This window comes from Rhizopus microsporus (genome assembly GCF_002708625.1).
Source record: "Rhizopus microsporus ATCC 52813 unplaced genomic scaffold scaffold_2, whole genome shotgun sequence".
Taxonomy (NCBI): domain Eukaryota; kingdom Fungi; phylum Mucoromycota; class Mucoromycetes; order Mucorales; family Rhizopodaceae; genus Rhizopus; species Rhizopus microsporus.
The window spans coordinates 1,197,077-1,215,052 of NW_019671917.1; the positions used below are offsets into that span (position 1 = coordinate 1,197,077).

The following is a 17,976-nucleotide window of genomic DNA, read 5'->3' on the forward strand; positions in this document are numbered from 1 at the left end:
CAGCTCTGTGCATATGCTGGTGGTAAGTTTGCTTTACGCTCTTTCAGATAGTTTCCAAACTTCATATTCTGAAAAGAAAAATTTCATGTTGATAAGATGCTGGATGATATAAAAAGGAGCAGTCCCGATGAATGACTCAAAAAGCATACATCAATCATAAATTATGATTTCCTATATTGATTGGGCGTCGAAATAAAGATGATGCTTTATTGTTTAACAAGATAATAATCTAAAAAAACAGCACCAACCAACTCGTATCATAATAAAGTATAATCTTGCTTACCGTGCGTATGGATAAAATGTTTCTTTACTTGTCAAACCTAGTGTTCGTAACGTACGTATGACCAGAAAATGAACCAAACTGCCTTTTTTTCCTTTGTCATTTTCAGTGTTTGTACACGACACTTTTGAAATTGTACTTTAGCTGAATGGTCATGGCTAAATGGTTAACTTTTCCAAAATAGAAAATGACCTTGTTGTATGATTGCAAAGTTAAATTAATTACATAAAATCACAAGTAACTTTCGGATGCAGATAAGACTTCTCCTGCTTCAAAAACATCTAAACTATAATGCTGATTAGTTTGGTCTGATGAAAAGTTGAATTTCATGCAGCTTACAATGCACCAAGAATGCTTGCTATGAAGCTTTCTTCAGCAACTAGATTGGAATACAGCATCAAAAACCCTTCAATCGCACCTGGCGATACCCCTAAATCTTTTTGTTATCGTGGAAATGAGCCTATTGCTCTTAGAAATCTGCAAATTATTTCAATAATTCGTATTAGTAGCAGTAAATGCAGTGAGTTGAAAGAAACACTGACAACACTTCAATATTGAACCATAAGCTAGAAATTGTGACCAAGACTGCTTTTCTAGTCACGTGAATTTCCTTTTTAGAAATCAAAGCTTGATATAAATTTTTTATATCTTGACAGACGAAGGTTTTTTGCCTGTGTCGAATCTCAGTTTGCGCCGATATTTCGGCCAAGAAGTTGTCCAATCAATAGGAATATTGGTGGATTTGAGATGCGACAGTAACTAAAATGATGATTAAGTACACCAAAGTTACGAATAGATAGGGACATTGGAAGCCAAAGGCAAATGTCGACACGGGTTCTTATCTGATAAAGACAAAAAACTTCTTTTTTCATTCCTATTGCATTGTAAGCAAGGCAATACTACAGCGCTTTGAATTCTCAAAATCAATTAAAGTTGTCAATCTTTTAAAAGAGCAAGTCTTTCAAAGGAAGCCAACATTTGAAAAAGAACAGTATGCAATTTTTATATTTTATGATCTGTCAAACCTTCTCTTCAAAATAGCGTAATTGTCCACTTTATTCTAGTCAGAATCAATCTTTAGATCACGAAAATAGCTTATATTTTCTTATATATCAGCATCTAATTGCTTATTAACTTGTTTATTCTCTTGGCATTATATTAGTTCAATAGGTATTAGTGAGCATTGTTTCAGCTAAAAAACAGGATTGTAATTAACGTGATATGTTTTATTGAATCAAGCAATAAATGTAATGAAAAGAAGGTATCAATTAGTCAGTATCTTTTGTGTTGGCTATCTGATCAATAGCGCGAAGTCGACGCACAATTCTATCCATTTCTTCTTTAGCAACCAACATATTTTCCTCGTGCGAAAGAGTGTAAGCTTCTGATTGTTCTAGTCTTTTACGAAGCTGCTCAACTTCATCATACACTTGTTTTATGGTCTCTATTTGTTTTTGCTCTAATAGTTTATGTTCTCTTTCCAGTGCCTGAATATCCATTCCTGACTGTAACTCGTTTTCCATCTTTTGTTGAATTTCTTGCTGAAGTTGCAATGTTTGCGCTGATGCTTTTTCAAGTTCTGCATAAGCCTTTTCAATCTCTTGCTTCATGTTTTCCTTATTTGCTTTATGTGTCTCTTGCATCGACTTTATAACCGCTTTCACTCGAACAGCTTCTTCCTTTGACGTTTTTTCGAGCTCAGCTTGTTCTGCCTTTGCTTGATTTAACTGGTCATCAAGTTCTTTGAGATGACCCATGCCTTGTCTTGCTGTCTCAATTTCATCCATGTACTTTTTGACTTGTCCTTCAAAGAAGAAAGCGGTTGCCTTGGAGTTTTCTGCTTGTCTGTCTTTACGATTGCTCATGTCTGTCAATGTCTGAATCTCAGTCTTTAGCTTACGGTTGGTCTTTCCACTTTCTTGTGCAGATAATTCAGCTTGCTTTGCTTGTTGTTTAGTCTGGTCTAGTTCAACTCTTAGCTGATTCAGTTCTTGTTCAGCTTGACTGATCTTTTGCTGAAGTTCCCCAATATCTGCTCCAGTTGTAGAACGGCCAAGTCGCACGAAGCCTCCACTATCTTTTCTTTTGATAAGTTAGTGAATCACTAATAGTTATTATGGAAAACTCACTTTCTTGAGCACCATTCACTTCCTCAGTTGCCATTACTGTTTAACTGTGTAAAAAAGGGGAGGAAGAACGGGATTTCAAAATTAAATTATGTGCAGTTCATGATAATAGGAGTAGAATGGTCGACTATCAGCTCAGGAGGATCTCCTTCTTACTCTTTTCTTATGACATTCTACTCGATAAAAACAGATCTATGATACTATTGGACAACAGATGTCTTCTTTTTGCTCCTAATTTTTAAAGCTACAGCCTTCTCCCTTTCCTTTGTTTGTCTTTGCTGTTTTTCCTTCAAATCCTTAAATATGTATATATACGTATATATATATACATCATCATATTAAAAAAGAGTTTTTGAAAGAATAGGTTGTCCCATATGAGCATATACATATGTATTTATACAGGCATTCAGTTGCCTGTAGGTGGACTTGTAATATTACTATAATCATTTTGTGGCTTGTATATAATCAATTTGCTAAAGGCCTCTTTTTTCAATTGTTTTATTTTTGCTTGATCCCAACATGAGCAGTAGAAAGCCTGAACTCGTTCCCCTTAATCTCAAAATAGATTCCAATAAAGAATTGTCTATTTCAGGTGCAGCCTCCTTTTTGGATAATTTCTTACACAATGGTGTCGCGATCCATGCTGCCAATAATACAGTATCTGCTCAACTTCATCAATTGCATCAAGGATTAAAAGAAGAAAAGAAAAAGCATCGCAATCATCCAACAAAAGAAGACAAAGAGTTTTAAACCTCAACACAATATTGTCATTTATTTCTTGTATATTATTATTATTCATATGCATATCATTCAGGAACTGTCATAATCAGAACTGCATTTAATGATATCTCTTTCTTTGGGCACGTCTCTTTCTTTGAAGACGTCTTTGGCGCTATACAAACAAACCTTAATAAAAGATCACAACATGTTTAGAAACTATTACTTTTTTCTTCCACTTTAATCTCACTGTTATCGTAGTAATAGGTTAAAATTCGTTATTAATTTTAGCATTGCTTACTTGTATGATGCTTAATGGTCTTGAAGAAAGAAATGGAAAAACGAGGGCTTCCTTTTTATACAAGTAAACATATAAATATATCATGATATATTATCTATTGTAGCAATGCAAGCAAAAGTATTAGTTTACTTTGATGAATTCGGTTTAGATCAATGATCAAAAAATGCCGCATGAAAACAAGCAGCTTCATGTAACAGTAGCCTATGTTGTTTCTCTTTTTGAAGCAGAAGGTGTTTGGGAACAAAACATGACTAAATCCAAAATCATATCCAAGCTCACTTATTTACTCTTTATTTAATGAACTAGTTTTCATGTATCTTTTTACGATGCTAGGAAAAGCGTTCCTGTCTGCTCCTCCTTGCATTCTTTTCTATTTTGGCAACTTAAAACTTTGCAGTCTTTTAATAGTATCTTACAGCCTCTTCATTGTCTTGATGCACGCATGTACCTGTATAATACATATCACCAATATTATACATTGCCCGATTACTGCCTTTCAGGGTCTCATGATAATCTGGCTGCGTTTCATAACCATTTAAACATAAACAACCAACATTAGTCACGGCGTCACTGCTGCCTTTCTAAGCGGATTACTTATTTATTTTGATTTGAAGAAGCAAGGTTATTAGAAAACGAACGATATACTTCATTAACCTGAAAATCATATAAATTAACCTTTTCATCAAAGCAAGATATAATTCTTTTTCAATGTTTTAACTAATGATTTCTGAAAAAAAGTGTAGAGCAACCATGAAAAGCAATACTAATTGACCTGTGACAAGTAGCGGAACTCCTTGTCTGCTTGTAATGTATAGATAAGATAGTTTTATTTAAGTGCTTATTTTCACACCATTTTCCGAAAATTGCTTAAGGACTTCTACTGCAAGAGATCGAACAACTTGAACATTACAATTTTTTACAATATCCACCAGCTTTCTATCTATGCTTTCTTTACAAAGTCCCTCTACTATCTGCTTTCCTTTGTATTGTAATAAAAGACGTATGACTTCGATCCCTCTGTGCTTTACTTCTACAGTTTCTTCTGCCTCTAACCACCGCGCCATTCTTTCATAGCACTTGTCAACCTTTAAAATCATTTCACATGTTCCCGGACTATTGGACAATATAGCCAAAGCACCTGATGCTGCTCTTCTAGTTGCAGGGTCTTCATGATCTGATAGAATCATCAAAAGTCGAATGCGGTTTTGAGATTTTTTAGGGTCACTATAGCGTTCAAATACTGGGTCACAAAAGGTCATGTTGCAGACCATTTCAGTAGCTGCTCTCTGCACCATGTCATTATTAGAAAGTTGCAAGTTTTCAAAAGTAGACATGCCATCTGCATTTTCAATAAGTAACCGTACACGGTCCTCAACAGAAGCTAAGTTTGTTAACGCCATAAGGCCCTCAAATTGCCTTAGCTGACTAGAATCTTTACAAAGGTTCAAAAAGGGTCTGACCAGATCCAAAACTGTGTCTCCATGGAATGCCAAGCGAGGATCTGCTGTGATGGCTAATTTGGCTAAAGCTTGGGATGCGATTATGCCAGTTGTGCCTTCATCACGAGATAGGGGAAGAAGACCCTTAAGCACACCTTGCTGAAGCAATTGTCCACGTGTCTGCTGGGGCGTGACAATGTTGAGATATGTCTGTGCAGCTACTGCACGAATATTAACACTATTACTTTTGGACAGTACTATCATGGCCAAAGAGACTCCGTTCTTGATTGCCTTATTTATACGACCTTCTACAGCACTGTCTTGTTCGCGTGGATCATCATCATCATTTACTTCTGCTGGTTTACCCTCAGCTTGACGCTGCTTGGCGTTGGCCAGATCCCTCAACTTCTTCATTTGCTTTTCTTGCTCATTAAGTATACGTCGGTACATAGTAACATTGGCAAAGATGGTACCAATTCCAAACAGTAGCGGGTTTTTTGAAGTAGAAGATTCTTCACGTACAGTATTTATTGCCAATGTTGACAGGCACTTTAAGAATTCGTCATCCTCTCCTAACGATACCTTGATTTCTGGTTTTAAAGAGGAGTATGCCAGACCCTCAAGGGCATTTAGCACTACATTGGCATCCGATGACTTTGATTTGATAACCTGCTTCAAGGAATTCACTAAGTCATCGCTTGTTAGTTGCATCTTGCGCATGGAGTCACTCAGATTGCCGGAATGAACTGAGCCATCCGGTGATATGCCCTCTGCTGGTTCATCGGTTGGTATATCAGACTGAGCTTTCAGCTTTGTCAAGATGGTTCCAGCTGCTGCTTTCAAATGAGGATCAGTCTTGTTTTGACTTGCCATCTTTGCTAGCCAGTCTGTCGCGTACTTTAAGATTTGCTTGCGGCAACTTTTATCCGAACAGGCGATGTTTAGTACCTCAGCTATAGCTATCTGAACGGGTACTATTTCAAACTCTACTGTATCCATCATTTCTTCCACTGTCCCTTCTTGGCACAAGATTGCGGACCCCACTGTCATGCTTGTTTGAAAAATAGCTTGTAAAGTACGATAAGCTAGCAGTTTTGACTCATTTTTGCCCTGACCGACAGAGTATGAAAAACAAGTAGCACACTTTTCAATGATAAACGTAAGAGGGTATTTACTTGCTGCTTGAGAAGGTGGGTTAAATAGCTTGGTAAGGATCATGAAAGCTAAGCTTTTGACGCGAGGTGATGTATCCAAAGAGCCACATGAGGTTAATATTGATATAAAGTCGTTTGAGCTCACAAGGGATTTTACACTATTTACGTCGATTGTATCCAATTTGTGTAGTATTTCTTGAAACTGAGCGACTTGAGGATCATTGTTGCCTTGTTTTGTAGTTTCAGAATGTTCTTTTGAGGCTGTTACGCGCGTCAACAAGCTTCTCAACTCCTGATTTGTTGGATCCATCTTGAAGGCTGTCTGAATGTCTTGTTGACATTTATCCAATTGGTCCAATGACTCATAAAGTAAACCTCTCTTGACCAAAATAGATGCAATAGTTTTGCTGTCTTGTTTATTACTAATAGATTGTAATTCTGGGACAAAATAAGTTAAGCAATGAAGAAAGAAAGAGTTGTGTACCTTTACGTACCTTTTGTCAAGTCCTCGATCTGTTTCTCAATAAACTACAGTTATAGTTAATATCTTTTTCTCGGTGACTATAAGAAATGTGATTGTATACCTCTTCTAATATAAAAGATTAATACAACATGACTCATCCTACACCTGTTCTTTTACCTTTGCTCATGTTTTAGCAATTTGACACACACAAAATGCAGCAAACTCAGATGATTTATGGAGCTTATTTATACGCACTGTGGCTTACTTTTCTTTTAACACACAATATTAAATATGGCATACAACATTGGCACGATTCAAAGGCAATTAAGTGGCTTAATAGAAGAATTTAAACGTACACGCAATACTTGGAATGAAATTAATTCACATGCTTTCCCAACTGCCAACAAACTTTCCAATTCAATTATTCAATCAAGGTTTAAAATGCTCAATGTTATTTTCCTCTCGGATTGAATCATCTTATATATAAGATTAGATATGCTGATGAAAGCGAATATTGGCATCCTTTGCTAACACTTGAATTTCGAAATATTATTCAACAATATGAATATAAAATGCAGACTATTATAACAAAGCAACATGATCAACTTGCAGATCTTGTGCAAAAAATGGTATTACTCCCCAAAAAAATGCTGTAGTCATAAAAGATATTGATACATGAATGGTCAGGAAAAGCAACATAGTAAAATGCAGAGTCAGTTTAAGGACTTATGCAGTATATGTCTTCAAGTAAAGAAAGTGCACGGAGACGAATTCTTGAAGACAAAATCAGTGTATAAAACATGTCCATTAGATACATACCGTACTGTGGTTATATCTTTAATCTATTCAGTTACTCACATATGCTTTAGGCAAAAGAATGAAAGAAATAATAGAGATGTATTTAAAAGAACTTGAAACGAAAAAGAGGCTCGTTTCAGATCAAGGATTTGCGAGTATACAGAGCAAAGATGAAGCAATGGTACTGTTGTCCATATGGATCAATCAACCAAATATAGTCACGTCTATAATTGAAGAATGGGATGATCTTTGTACAGTAGAAATGGATACAGGAAATAGAACAAAAAGATACTAGATTGCATTGAATTTTAGCATATTTGAACAAATAAAATTACACATGTACCATCCTTTAAGCAAGTTGGCCCTTTTTGAGCACCATTTTACTTATTATTTTCCTAAATGCAAACTCTTTGTCTGTATTTCTATCCGTATCTAAGGCAATTGCTGATATACACTCCTTCCGGAAAGTAAATTCGCCTGTGATCGAGAACAAAATTCATGCTGTACGAAATGTGAATTCATCGTCACCAAGAATATTTTCGTAGTATTAGCCTTGACATCCATGGATATACTGTATTTCCAAAAGGTAATGACGCTGCTACTGAGGCTGAATATCGTGCTTTCCAGATTTAGATGTCGTATTGAAACCATTGTAATGTTATCAGAGTAATAACAAATACAAAAAGAACATGGCTCACTATTCCATTTGACAGTAATATTAACAGGTGGGCTGTCTTGGAGTTAAAATTAACTTAGTATTAGAAATGACCTTCTTTAGTCTCTCTGTAAAAGTTTAAATTCTTTATTCGGTTTTTCCATGAAACCAGAAGAACATGTATGCTTTTTCTCTTCTTTTCTACATATACTCATTATCTCTCTCTCTTTTGATATAATGTCGTTTTATTCAAACGTGTTTTTCTTTGTCGTCTTTTTACGAAAATAATTTTTTTATTTTACGACAATAATTTATAAAACTAACGTCAATAATTAATAAAAATACAGTAATGTAGTCATTCGCACAATGCTTTATCTTTAAATAGATTTTGATCGTGATCATTCATTTAATGGTTTGAATGGATAAAAATGCGAGAAAAGTTTCTAACTATTAAAACCCATTCAGTTCGACTTGGTTTGCTTAGAAATTGCGACTTTTAAGAGTTGAAAGCAGTGTTCTCGAAAGCTCAATAATACACATTATGCGCTCGGTTTGGCTACGATTTGTTATTTAGCTGTCAACCATTCGTTACAGGACTTATATTGTTAAGAAGACGGTATATTGTCTGTTCTATTTCAACAAGATATGCACATCCTATTTAACCATTATTTTTTTAAACACAGACAAATCCAAGGAAATGCAGTGTCCCTTAATAAGAGCCCTTTGAAGCGGTGAATTCTTGACTGAAACCTGGCTACTTTGGTCTTGTCTGGTCGACAAGCTGCATTGCTAAATTACCTCTATTTTGTTCAACTCCGATTGTGTTGATTGCATCTTTTCGAAGGCATCTTTCCATTCTTGGTGGCTGTGGTCTATAAAATAGCTCGATCACTGATGTGCTTTGAGTTGGTTTGCCTCCTTCCCCCTATTTCGAAACTTGTTCAAAGATGTTAAGATTATCTACGATATTCCCAATCATATCGGGCACATTAATGCTACATCTTCTTATAGATAACGTTAATTGCCACAATAATTTTGATGTATAAGGGCTCACTCGATATGCAAGTTAATAAGTAAAATAGTCTCTACAGCAAAAAAAGTGTTTTATAATGTGTAACTATGTTTTGCCCAATTAAATGGCTATTTCCATGTCAGAAGGGTTACTCAAGAAAAAAATTGAAATAGACCATGTTTGCTAGATATTCAAAAGTAAACACAAACACAGTAACCGTAGTAGCTGCTTTATCCATTTAAAGTAAATTTATTGCCATGACAACCTATTGTTACTGAATTCACGGAAATTGCAAGACCATCAAGTCGTTTTATAGTCAATGTACAAGGTATTATCGCCTTGTACAACTTAATAATTAGAATAAAAAAAGGAAAAGGCTTTTTCACTTTTTCTTTTTCTTTTATAACACAAAAAAGCAAACAGGCTTTACCGTCATTCATTTACTTTAACAAACTTTTCTACTTTCCTTTAGAAATACAGAAACAACACCCCATACTTTCCTTTCTATTTCTCCTTTCATTTGTTGTCTCAATTCCCAAGATGAATACTATCGAATCAGAATTTGGCTTTGATGAATACATTATGCCTACCACTTATTCCACTGTCTCCAAATTGGAGCCTTTTGATGCTCAACTTTATCCTTCAGGCAAGTACATGTATTTTATATATGATGTCATGCACTAACATGCCTATATAGCCTTCTATTATGGCGATAATGGAATCGACAGTTTGAATCAAAGCTCTGTCATGATGACCTACGATGTTTATCATCCGCCTCAAGTTCCTTCTCAGCAAGGTTCTGCTAGCCCCGAGTCGATCTCTTCTCGTCTCTCGCCTCCTGTTTCTTCTACTTTATCTCCACCATTGCTCTCTCCTCATACAACTATCACTGAGAAGATTGCCAATGTTAACAAGTTGCCTGAATCATTTTTACCCGAATTCCATCAATACTCAAAGGAAACTTACGAAAATGGATCTTCAAATAACAAAAAGCGTAGACGTGCAAACAAGCATGACGACGATAACAGTAACAGCAACAGCTCTTCCTCTGAGGAAGATATCGATGGTGTCTCTGCCCAAGAAATCCGTAGACAAATTCATATCCAATCCGAACAAAAGCGTCGCGCTCAAATCAAGGATGGTTTCGAAGAATTGCGCCAACATCTGCCTGGTTGCATTAACAAAAAGATGAGCAAAGCTGCCTTATTGCATAGAAGTATGTCTTTTCATCGTCCTTAATTACCCTACTAACCCTCCTCCTTTTTTTTTTTTTGGTAGCTGTCCAACACTTGCAACATCTTAAAAGAAACCAAGCGTCACTTTTGGCTGAATTGGAACGCATGATGAGTGAAAATGAACAACTGAGAAAGTAAGTTACATAATAAACAAAGTAGGCCATGTATTAAACTGTATCTTAGGTTCCAAGAGTCCATCTTGCAAAAGCAAGCACTCGAAAGAATGTACCAGGTCAACATGTAAAAACAATTGTTTTTATATGAAGATCATCATTGTGTACCATTTATTACTTTCCATTTTACTCTTTCTCTTCTTGGCACAGGTTATTTATTATTCATGATACCCGTTGCTCTCTTTCTCTTTCTCTCTTCTGCATTTGTTTACATGTCTCCTTTTTATTTGATAGATTCCCATTTTTTCTTCTTGTATTTCATTCCCCCTTTTTTCGTACAGTGATGTCAAAAAAGGTCTACTGGAATACTGTTTTCTTTAAGTTATTTATGGATTTCTTCTCTATGCCTGTTATTTTAATATTTACGACTATTTTTTTTTTTTCTTGAAAGCCGTAAAGCGAAGTAATAAAACAATCATTTATGATTAAAATGAGATTGCCTAGTTTTTAATATTTTATTAAGGAGACTAACAGCAGATGTTGACACCTCCTATTCTAATAAGAGCCCTGATTATTGGGCTGAGGTAATTTAATGACTGTATGCGCAGTGAGTCTAAATATATAACTGAGGGTTGTTAAAACACTTAGTATCTCATGGTCACTCTTATCGTACCTCTTTTCTTTTTACACAGATAAAACATATCATATACCTTAATTTATCCAGTATTTCTTTTAAGTTTCACGCAACAGTAAAGCACCCAGCCGTTTCACTGTTGCTCTCGCCGTCTTATGAGCTTGCCCGTTGGAGTATAGAGCTCGTTAATTTTTTACAAGCGATAGGGATGACAACCTAATTTCTTTTTGCTATAGGTTCTCTCTTTCACTTCTAATAAAAGGAGAAACAGAGACTCGTCACTCCTTTGCTTTTATTCTTACACATTTACGCGAAGTACTAGCAGCAACAACAAAACTATAACTAATGCCTCAGGCGTCATTGCTGGAGGGCCTTGTTAATATCCACGTTATTTTACGAATAAAGACTGGAGATTGGAGAATCAAGTCCAGCCCATGGTATCATCGCTAAAAAGCGTACATACAGTGAATCGTGTGTTGCTGTATGATTCACGCCAAAGCAAACATGATTTGTTTGTCATGGGAATTGCCAAGGATGATGTCGTATTTCTTCTTTTATATCAGAGAAGGTTCTACACATTTTGACGCAATACAATCAATATATATTTCGTACATAAGCCAAAGTCATATTAAATATTAATATAGTAATATATACCAAGACCGCAATACTGATCCATGACATCTGTAGTCTATAGTGTTTGACGACGCGTCATATGATATAATTGGCTAACAACATTTATTTTTGCATATAAAAGGTCATTCCCCTTTTTGCCATGAGCTTCTTTCTTTTCTCTTTTCATAAATCACTTATTCCATCTTGGCGTATGCTTATGTTTCTGAGGTGAAGCACACCTTGTAGCATCATGCTTCAAAAGTTATTGTGCTGCGCTTCAACATCATCAGCTAGTGAAAACTGCCGGTGCCAAGTTTTAAGAGAATTGCTTGCTTGTTGTTGAAGTGAGCTTTCGCTCACAGTTGATGAGAGGCCGTACATGGTCAAGGGTTGAGGATTCTGTTGATGTAAAAGTAAACGCACACGTCTTTATCATTTGGTTGTTTGATTGCTGCATTACTAGCTGTTGGATGGAGTCGTATGTAACCATTATACGGGCTTCCTGTCTCGGCATTTTTCCCAGCACTTGTAAGAATACGAAACGGAATCTCAGAAGTGGCTTTTTTCCACGCTTTTGCAGGCTTCTGTAATTCTTTTTGATAAAGTGTCTTCCTGCAAAAATCCATGCCGCTTAACTTTACTCTTTGTCACTGCCCAGGATTGTTCTATTGGGTTAAGTTCAGAAGAGTAAGTAGGAAGATACACGCATTTATGTTCTCGATGCTCAATATACTTCCTTATGCTTTCATGCGTGTGAATGTGTGCATTATCCATGACTATATAATTACCTTTCATATGTGGATGCTTGTCTACTTCATCGGGAGTCATTTTAAGAAACTGAAGTAGCGACCTGTTATACACTCTTTCCGGAAAGTAAATTCGCCTGTGATCGAGAACAAAATTCATGCTGTACGAAATGTGAATTCATCGTCACCAAGAATATTTTCGTAGTATTAGCCTTGACATCCATGGATATACTGTATTTCCAAAAGGTAATGACGCTGCTACTGAGGCTGAATATCGTGCTTTCCAGATTTAGATGTCGTATTGAAACCATTGTAATGTTATCAGAGTAATAACAAATACAAAAAGAACATGGCTCACTATTCCATTTGACAGTAATATTAACAGGTGGGCTGTCTTGGAGTTAAAATTAACTTAGTATTAGAAATGACCTTCTTTAGTCTCTCTGTAAAAGTTTAAATTCTTTATTCGGTTTTTCCATGAAACCAGAAGAACATGTATGCTTTTTCTCTTCTTTTCTACATATACTCATTATCTCTCTCTCTTTTGATATAATGTCGTTTTATTCAAACGTGTTTTTCTTTGTCGTCTTTTTACGAAAATAATTTTTTTATTTTACGACAATAATTTATAAAACTAACGTCAATAATTAATAAAAATACAGTAGTTCCTGAGCTAATAATCCTTCAGCCTTTCTCTTCTTGGCAGTTCTTGGTTTTTTTACGTCGACTGTGATCAAACCAGCGGCAGAGATAGGGTTAAAAATGAGCGTTGTGTTTGCTCTCGTAGTAGGTCTGGTAACAATAGCACTTGTACCTTCTCTGGACCAAGCTCTGGAACGTTTCATCTTTATATCAAAAGCAGATTCATCAAGAAACAAGTAATTTGTCAGGAAGCTAATAACTGTATTTTTTCCAATTACGAGCCCAACCATACCGTTCCTCAATCTTTTCTGGACTGTTTCTTTTGATAGAATGGAAATCTGCTTTTTTCTATGAAAGGCTGAATTCACTCCTCGTAAAGTTATAAGCAGTGTTGCGCGAGGCTTTAAGATCATTGAATCATTTCAATAAATGTTCTATCACTTCAACAACAGTGGTAGAATGATTAGCATCAATGAAATTGATCAGTCGTTTTATGCTCTTCAATCAAGATACACTTACGACTTACCTTTTTGCAGTCCTCAAAACTACTTTCAGGGCATACATTATGCTGTTTAGCCCATCTGTGTGCAGTTCGAATGTGAGCGCCCAACCGTTTCACTGCAGCTGACGCACTCGTACACTTATAAATGTAAGCAAACACTAGAGTTTCTAAAAACGAACTTCCATTTTTGGCAATACAAAATTGATATTGATTGGCTTGTCGGAAGCTCTGCACAGTGCGGTCTTGATTACGTTGAGTTGTTCTGTCCTATCAGGATCGTTTTATCCCTTTCCCTCTACGTCTCTTTAGTGGTTGATTGATTACTCGTATCCTTAAATTTAATTGGATAAGGCTAAAATAGTGGCTGAGACAGCTGTTGCCATAATCAAAATAGTTGCTCCTTCTTGCTTTTTATTTTATCGCTTTTTTTTCTTTATTAAATATGTCTTCTTATTCAACTTCCCATCATTCTTCATCTTATGGCTCCAGTGGCCGTGAAAGAACCGGTTATTCAAACAAGGGAAGTGGAAACTATCGTGATCATCGTGAGACTTCACCTAGAAGATCAAGCAGACCGTAAGTTGAAAAAAAAAAAAAAGAACACATTAGCATGATTAATCATTCTTGCATTAGTGCCTCTAGTTATGGAAATGGATCACGCAGCTCTGAAAGCCGTGGTTACTCTTCTTATCGTCCCAACGATAACCACAAGAGTGGTGGTAATTCATACTCTAGCTCTTATGGAGGCAGCAGTTACGGCCAAAACAATGGAAACTACTCTTATGGATCAAATGCTACCCAACCTACTGGAAACGGCTACGGTTCTTCTTACTCTGCAACTACTACTGCTACTACCAATAACACTAATGGCTATGCTGGCAGTTATCGTAGTGGTGGAAATAACTACAACAACAATTCTGGCGGTTACAGAAGTCAAAATGGATATCAGCAAAATCAACACTCTGGCGGTCTTCAAGACATTGATTGGGACTTGTCTGCTTTACCAAAGTTTGAAAAGAATTTCTATACAGAACACCCAGATGTTGCTCAAAGAAGCTTGGAAGAAATTGAGGCTATCAGGAATGCTGCTAATATGACAGTAACTGGATATGGTGTGCCAAAACCTATTAAAAATTTTGAAGAAGCCAACTTCCCTTCATATGTCATGCAAGAGATTGCTAAACTAGGTTTTGCTCATCCCACTCCTATTCAATGCCAAGGTTGGCCTATGGCTTTAAGTGGCCGAGATGTTGTTGGTGTCGCAGAAACAGGTTCTGGTAAAACATTGGCTTATACACTTCCTGCTATTGTTCATATCAATGCACAACCTTTGCTTCAACCTGGTGATGGTCCCATTGTATTGATCTTGGCTCCTACAAGAGAACTTGCAGTACAAATCCGTGAACAATGTGACAAGTTTGGTGCAACCTCTAGAATCAAGAACACATGTCTGTATGGAGGTACTCCTCGTGGCCCACAGATTAGAGACCTCACGAGGGGCGTTGAAATATGTATTGCTACCCCTGGGCGTTTAATTGATATGCTTGAAGCTGGAAAGACCAATTTGAAGCGTGTGACTTATCTTGTTCTTGATGAAGCCGATCGTATGCTTGACATGGGCTTTGAACCTCAAATCAGAAAGATTGTCAATCAAATTCGTCCTGATCGACAGACTCTTATGTGGAGTGCTACCTGGCCTAAATCTGTTGAACGCTTAGCACAGCAATACCTTAAGGATTTCATTCAAGTGACCGTTGGTTCTTTGTCATTGAGTGCATCCATTAATATCTCTCAATCAGTAGAAGTCTGCACACAAGCAGAGAAACGTGGAAAGTGAGTGAGCACATTAATAATATTTGATTTACTGACTTTTATAGGTTGATTGTTCAATTGGAGCGTATTATGGAACAACCTGAAAATGAACGCAAAACAATTATATTTACTAGTACCAAACGTACAGCAGATGAGATTACTAGATTTTTACGTCAAGATGGGTTCCCTGCTCTTGCTATTCATGGAGATAAACAACAGAATGAACGTGATTGGGTATTAAACCAATTCCGATCTGGAGATCATCCTATTATGGTTGCCACAGATGTTGCATCGCGTGGTATTGGTATGTATACATATTTATATCCCTTGTAGAGAAAAAAGAAGAGAAGAGTTGTATAAAACTCTCGTAATCGCATATGGAACGAACAAAGAAAGAATTTGGTTCTTTTTATTGTTACAGAACGACTAGTTTTGGTTACAGAGATATAGCAGCATATTAGGAACCTTCTTTTCGGGCAAGTCTGTAGACGTTTATTGTTTAACACAAGAGAAGGTTATGTTTCTCTGGATCAATACTTTATATCTTTTACGACAATTTAGGAGGCTTGTCTCTGAATTTGTAGAAGGGCGTTTTGTAGCAATACTTGTGTGTACACTTGTTAGTTGCGTTTTATGAAAATCAAATCAAATCAATGATTTTCTCTTTTTTTTTCTTTATCTTTTATTCCTTGCTCATAGATACTAACTGTCCTTTAGATGTCAAGGATGTCAAATACGTCATCAATTATGATTTCCCAACCAACATTGAAGACTACATTCACCGTGTGGGTCGTACTGGACGTGGTGGAAATACAGGTCACTCGTTTACCTACTTCACCGCGGAAAACGCCCGTCAAGCCCGTGACTTGGTGGATATTCTTAACCAAACTAATCAACCAGTTGATCCTCGTTTACAGCTCTTGGTTCAAACTAGCCATGGCTCTGGTTTTGGCAGTGGCCGTCGCGGTGGAGGAGGTTTCCGTGGTGGCCGTGGTGGCTATGGTGGCTACAATAGATACAACAACAACGGTGGAAATAAGTGGTAGACCTGTTGCTACCTTTATCATTATTTACTATTTACTAGAGTTACATTTGAAGTGATATAATAAAAAAAAACATTTAAGACCGCGGCTTTAAAACAAGCGTACTATTTTTCTTTTTTTTTTTTCGACAATTTTCTTGCCAAGGGTAGCAACGATAGAATATGACAACAGAACAGGACAAGGCTACTTCATTAAAAGATATGAAAGCCTTTGAGAAATGGCGTAAATCGTTGCAATACATTACTGGTTTAGGCATGACTCAAGAGGAACAAAAGCATTTTCGAGGTCTCATGCAAAAAGAATTGGAGGAATACCAGTGCAACAAGTGTGAAGTATGGAAAGAGAACTTATTAAAGAACAGTAAATCATTTAAACAATTGTGTAATTTTTACTTGTCTTATGCATTCACTCATAGGTCCACCTGTCAGATTTATGGTCGATGAACTTAAAAAGATAAAAAAGGAAGTGACCAAGGATGACTTTCTTTGCCTTCCTTGCGATGAAACAAGATCAGGAGGATTCTCACCTACAGCCATTATATTATGTTATAATAGACTACCAGAAAAAAAGATGCAAGAGCATACGATGGTGCATGAGATGGTGCACATGTATGATAATACCAAATTTAAGGTTGATTGGACCAATCTAAAGCATCAAGCTTGCAGTGAAGTGAGTATAACATTGTTAGTGAACTATAATGTAAGCTTATATATAAGACTGCATAGATTAGAGCAGCTAGTCTGAGTGGAGACTGTAAATGGACAAGAGAGATCAGAAGAGGATTCTTTAGATTTACAAAGCAACATCAGGAATGTGTGAAAAGAAGAGCTGTTCTCTCAGTGCAGCAGAATCCTAACTGTAGTAGTAAAGAAGAAGCTGAGCGAGCAGTTTTGAGTGTATTTGATAGTTGTTTTGCTGACACTAGACCTTTTGATGAAATTTATTAAACTTAGAGCATCCTTTTCCTTTTTTCCTTTTCTCCTGCTTTTTTTATTGCCTACAGCTGAGTCGCATTTAAGCTTGAGTCAGTCCGCCAGATTCATTGTGGACTTGAGCACAGTCTTTTCAGAATGTACAGTCGCATTTTTGCAATTTTTATAATACAATTTATACGAAAAGGCGACAAGTTAGCGCGACATGCGCCTATGATACCTACACCAATAATGATGACATGGAGTTGCTGAATTTCTGACATTTATTCTACAATAATATTCGAGTATTTATAATAAAAAAAAAAGAGAAAAGGAAGTGAAAAAGTCTCGATTATTTATCACGCGAAGGCTAGTCCTACTGGCGCGATATTTTGGGTGCTTTGGTCAGCATATGAACCTTCAGACTCAATTCTGATTCAAAAAAATACCTGTCGAAACTCAAAAATCCTTGACCGATTTCCTTTTTGAAAAAGTATTTTTAAAAATTACCGTAGTGATAACCTACAAAGACTCATCTGTAACCCATAACATTTAGAAGACGGTTTTATCCAATAAGATAATGCCTTTTATGCCATGGCCCGGCCTATTTTCTTAATATAATAATTAAAAAAATCAAGGCATCAATGCTTCAAAAAGCTATAAGAGAGGTATACTTTTTACTTTTAATTCTACATCAAATCCCTTTGAAACCGCTGTAAGCCCTATTATTATGTTATACTTTCTCTTTTTAGTGTTTCCATTAGAAAATCAAGGAATATTA

The 17,976-nt window shown here is 36.3% G+C and overlaps 6 protein-coding genes across 6 annotated transcripts; 4 read left to right on the forward strand and 2 right to left on the reverse strand.

Moving 5' to 3' along the window:
* Positions 1–1,414: 1,414 nt before the first annotated feature.
* Positions 1,415–2,466, reverse strand: RHIMIDRAFT_310899 (uncharacterized protein). Its single transcript, XM_023614695.1, has 2 exons — positions 2,410–2,466; positions 1,415–2,357 (listed from the first exon to the last, which is right to left on the reverse strand). Exons 1-2 carry the CDS (start codon positions 2,441–2,443, stop codon positions 1,549–1,551), a joined length of 843 nt encoding a protein of 280 aa, XP_023470054.1. The 5' UTR covers positions 2,444–2,466; the 3' UTR covers positions 1,415–1,548.
* A 1,708-nt stretch (positions 2,467–4,174) lies between these two features.
* On the reverse strand, positions 4,175–6,763 carry RHIMIDRAFT_265789 (ARM repeat-containing protein). The gene is made up of 4 exons (XM_023611852.1): positions 6,644–6,763; positions 4,425–6,501; positions 4,321–4,403; positions 4,175–4,290 (listed from the first exon to the last, which is right to left on the reverse strand). The coding sequence occupies exons 1-4, from the start codon at positions 6,665–6,667 to the stop codon at positions 4,255–4,257; spliced, it is 2,220 nt and encodes a 739-aa protein (XP_023470055.1). The 5' UTR covers positions 6,668–6,763; the 3' UTR covers positions 4,175–4,254.
* A 1-nt stretch (position 6,764) lies between these two features.
* RHIMIDRAFT_265792 (uncharacterized protein) lies at positions 6,765–7,626 on the forward strand. Its single transcript, XM_023611853.1, has 3 exons — positions 6,765–7,109; positions 7,168–7,300; positions 7,350–7,626. Exons 1-3 carry the CDS (start codon positions 7,053–7,055, stop codon positions 7,571–7,573), a joined length of 414 nt encoding a protein of 137 aa, XP_023470056.1. The 5' UTR covers positions 6,765–7,052; the 3' UTR covers positions 7,574–7,626.
* Positions 7,627–9,695: 2,069 nt separating this feature from the next.
* Positions 9,696–10,424, forward strand: RHIMIDRAFT_246900 (HLH-domain-containing protein; the record flags this gene model as incomplete). Its single annotated transcript, XM_023610358.1, has 3 exons — positions 9,696–10,161; positions 10,224–10,314; positions 10,364–10,424. 3 exons carry the CDS (start codon positions 9,696–9,698, stop codon positions 10,422–10,424), a joined length of 618 nt encoding a protein of 205 aa, XP_023470057.1.
* A 3,269-nt stretch (positions 10,425–13,693) lies between these two features.
* On the forward strand, positions 13,694–16,409 carry RHIMIDRAFT_265802 (P-loop containing nucleoside triphosphate hydrolase protein). The gene is made up of 4 exons (XM_023611854.1): positions 13,694–14,005; positions 14,063–15,262; positions 15,307–15,545; positions 15,959–16,409. Exons 1-4 carry the CDS (start codon positions 13,872–13,874, stop codon positions 16,285–16,287), a joined length of 1,902 nt encoding a protein of 633 aa, XP_023470058.1. The 5' UTR covers positions 13,694–13,871; the 3' UTR covers positions 16,288–16,409.
* RHIMIDRAFT_265803 (uncharacterized protein) lies at positions 16,386–17,384 on the forward strand. Its single transcript, XM_023611855.1, has 3 exons — positions 16,386–16,644; positions 16,700–16,953; positions 17,010–17,384. Exons 1-3 carry the CDS (start codon positions 16,446–16,448, stop codon positions 17,229–17,231), a joined length of 675 nt encoding a protein of 224 aa, XP_023470059.1. The 5' UTR covers positions 16,386–16,445; the 3' UTR covers positions 17,232–17,384.
* The last annotated feature ends 592 nt before the right edge of the window (positions 17,385–17,976 follow it).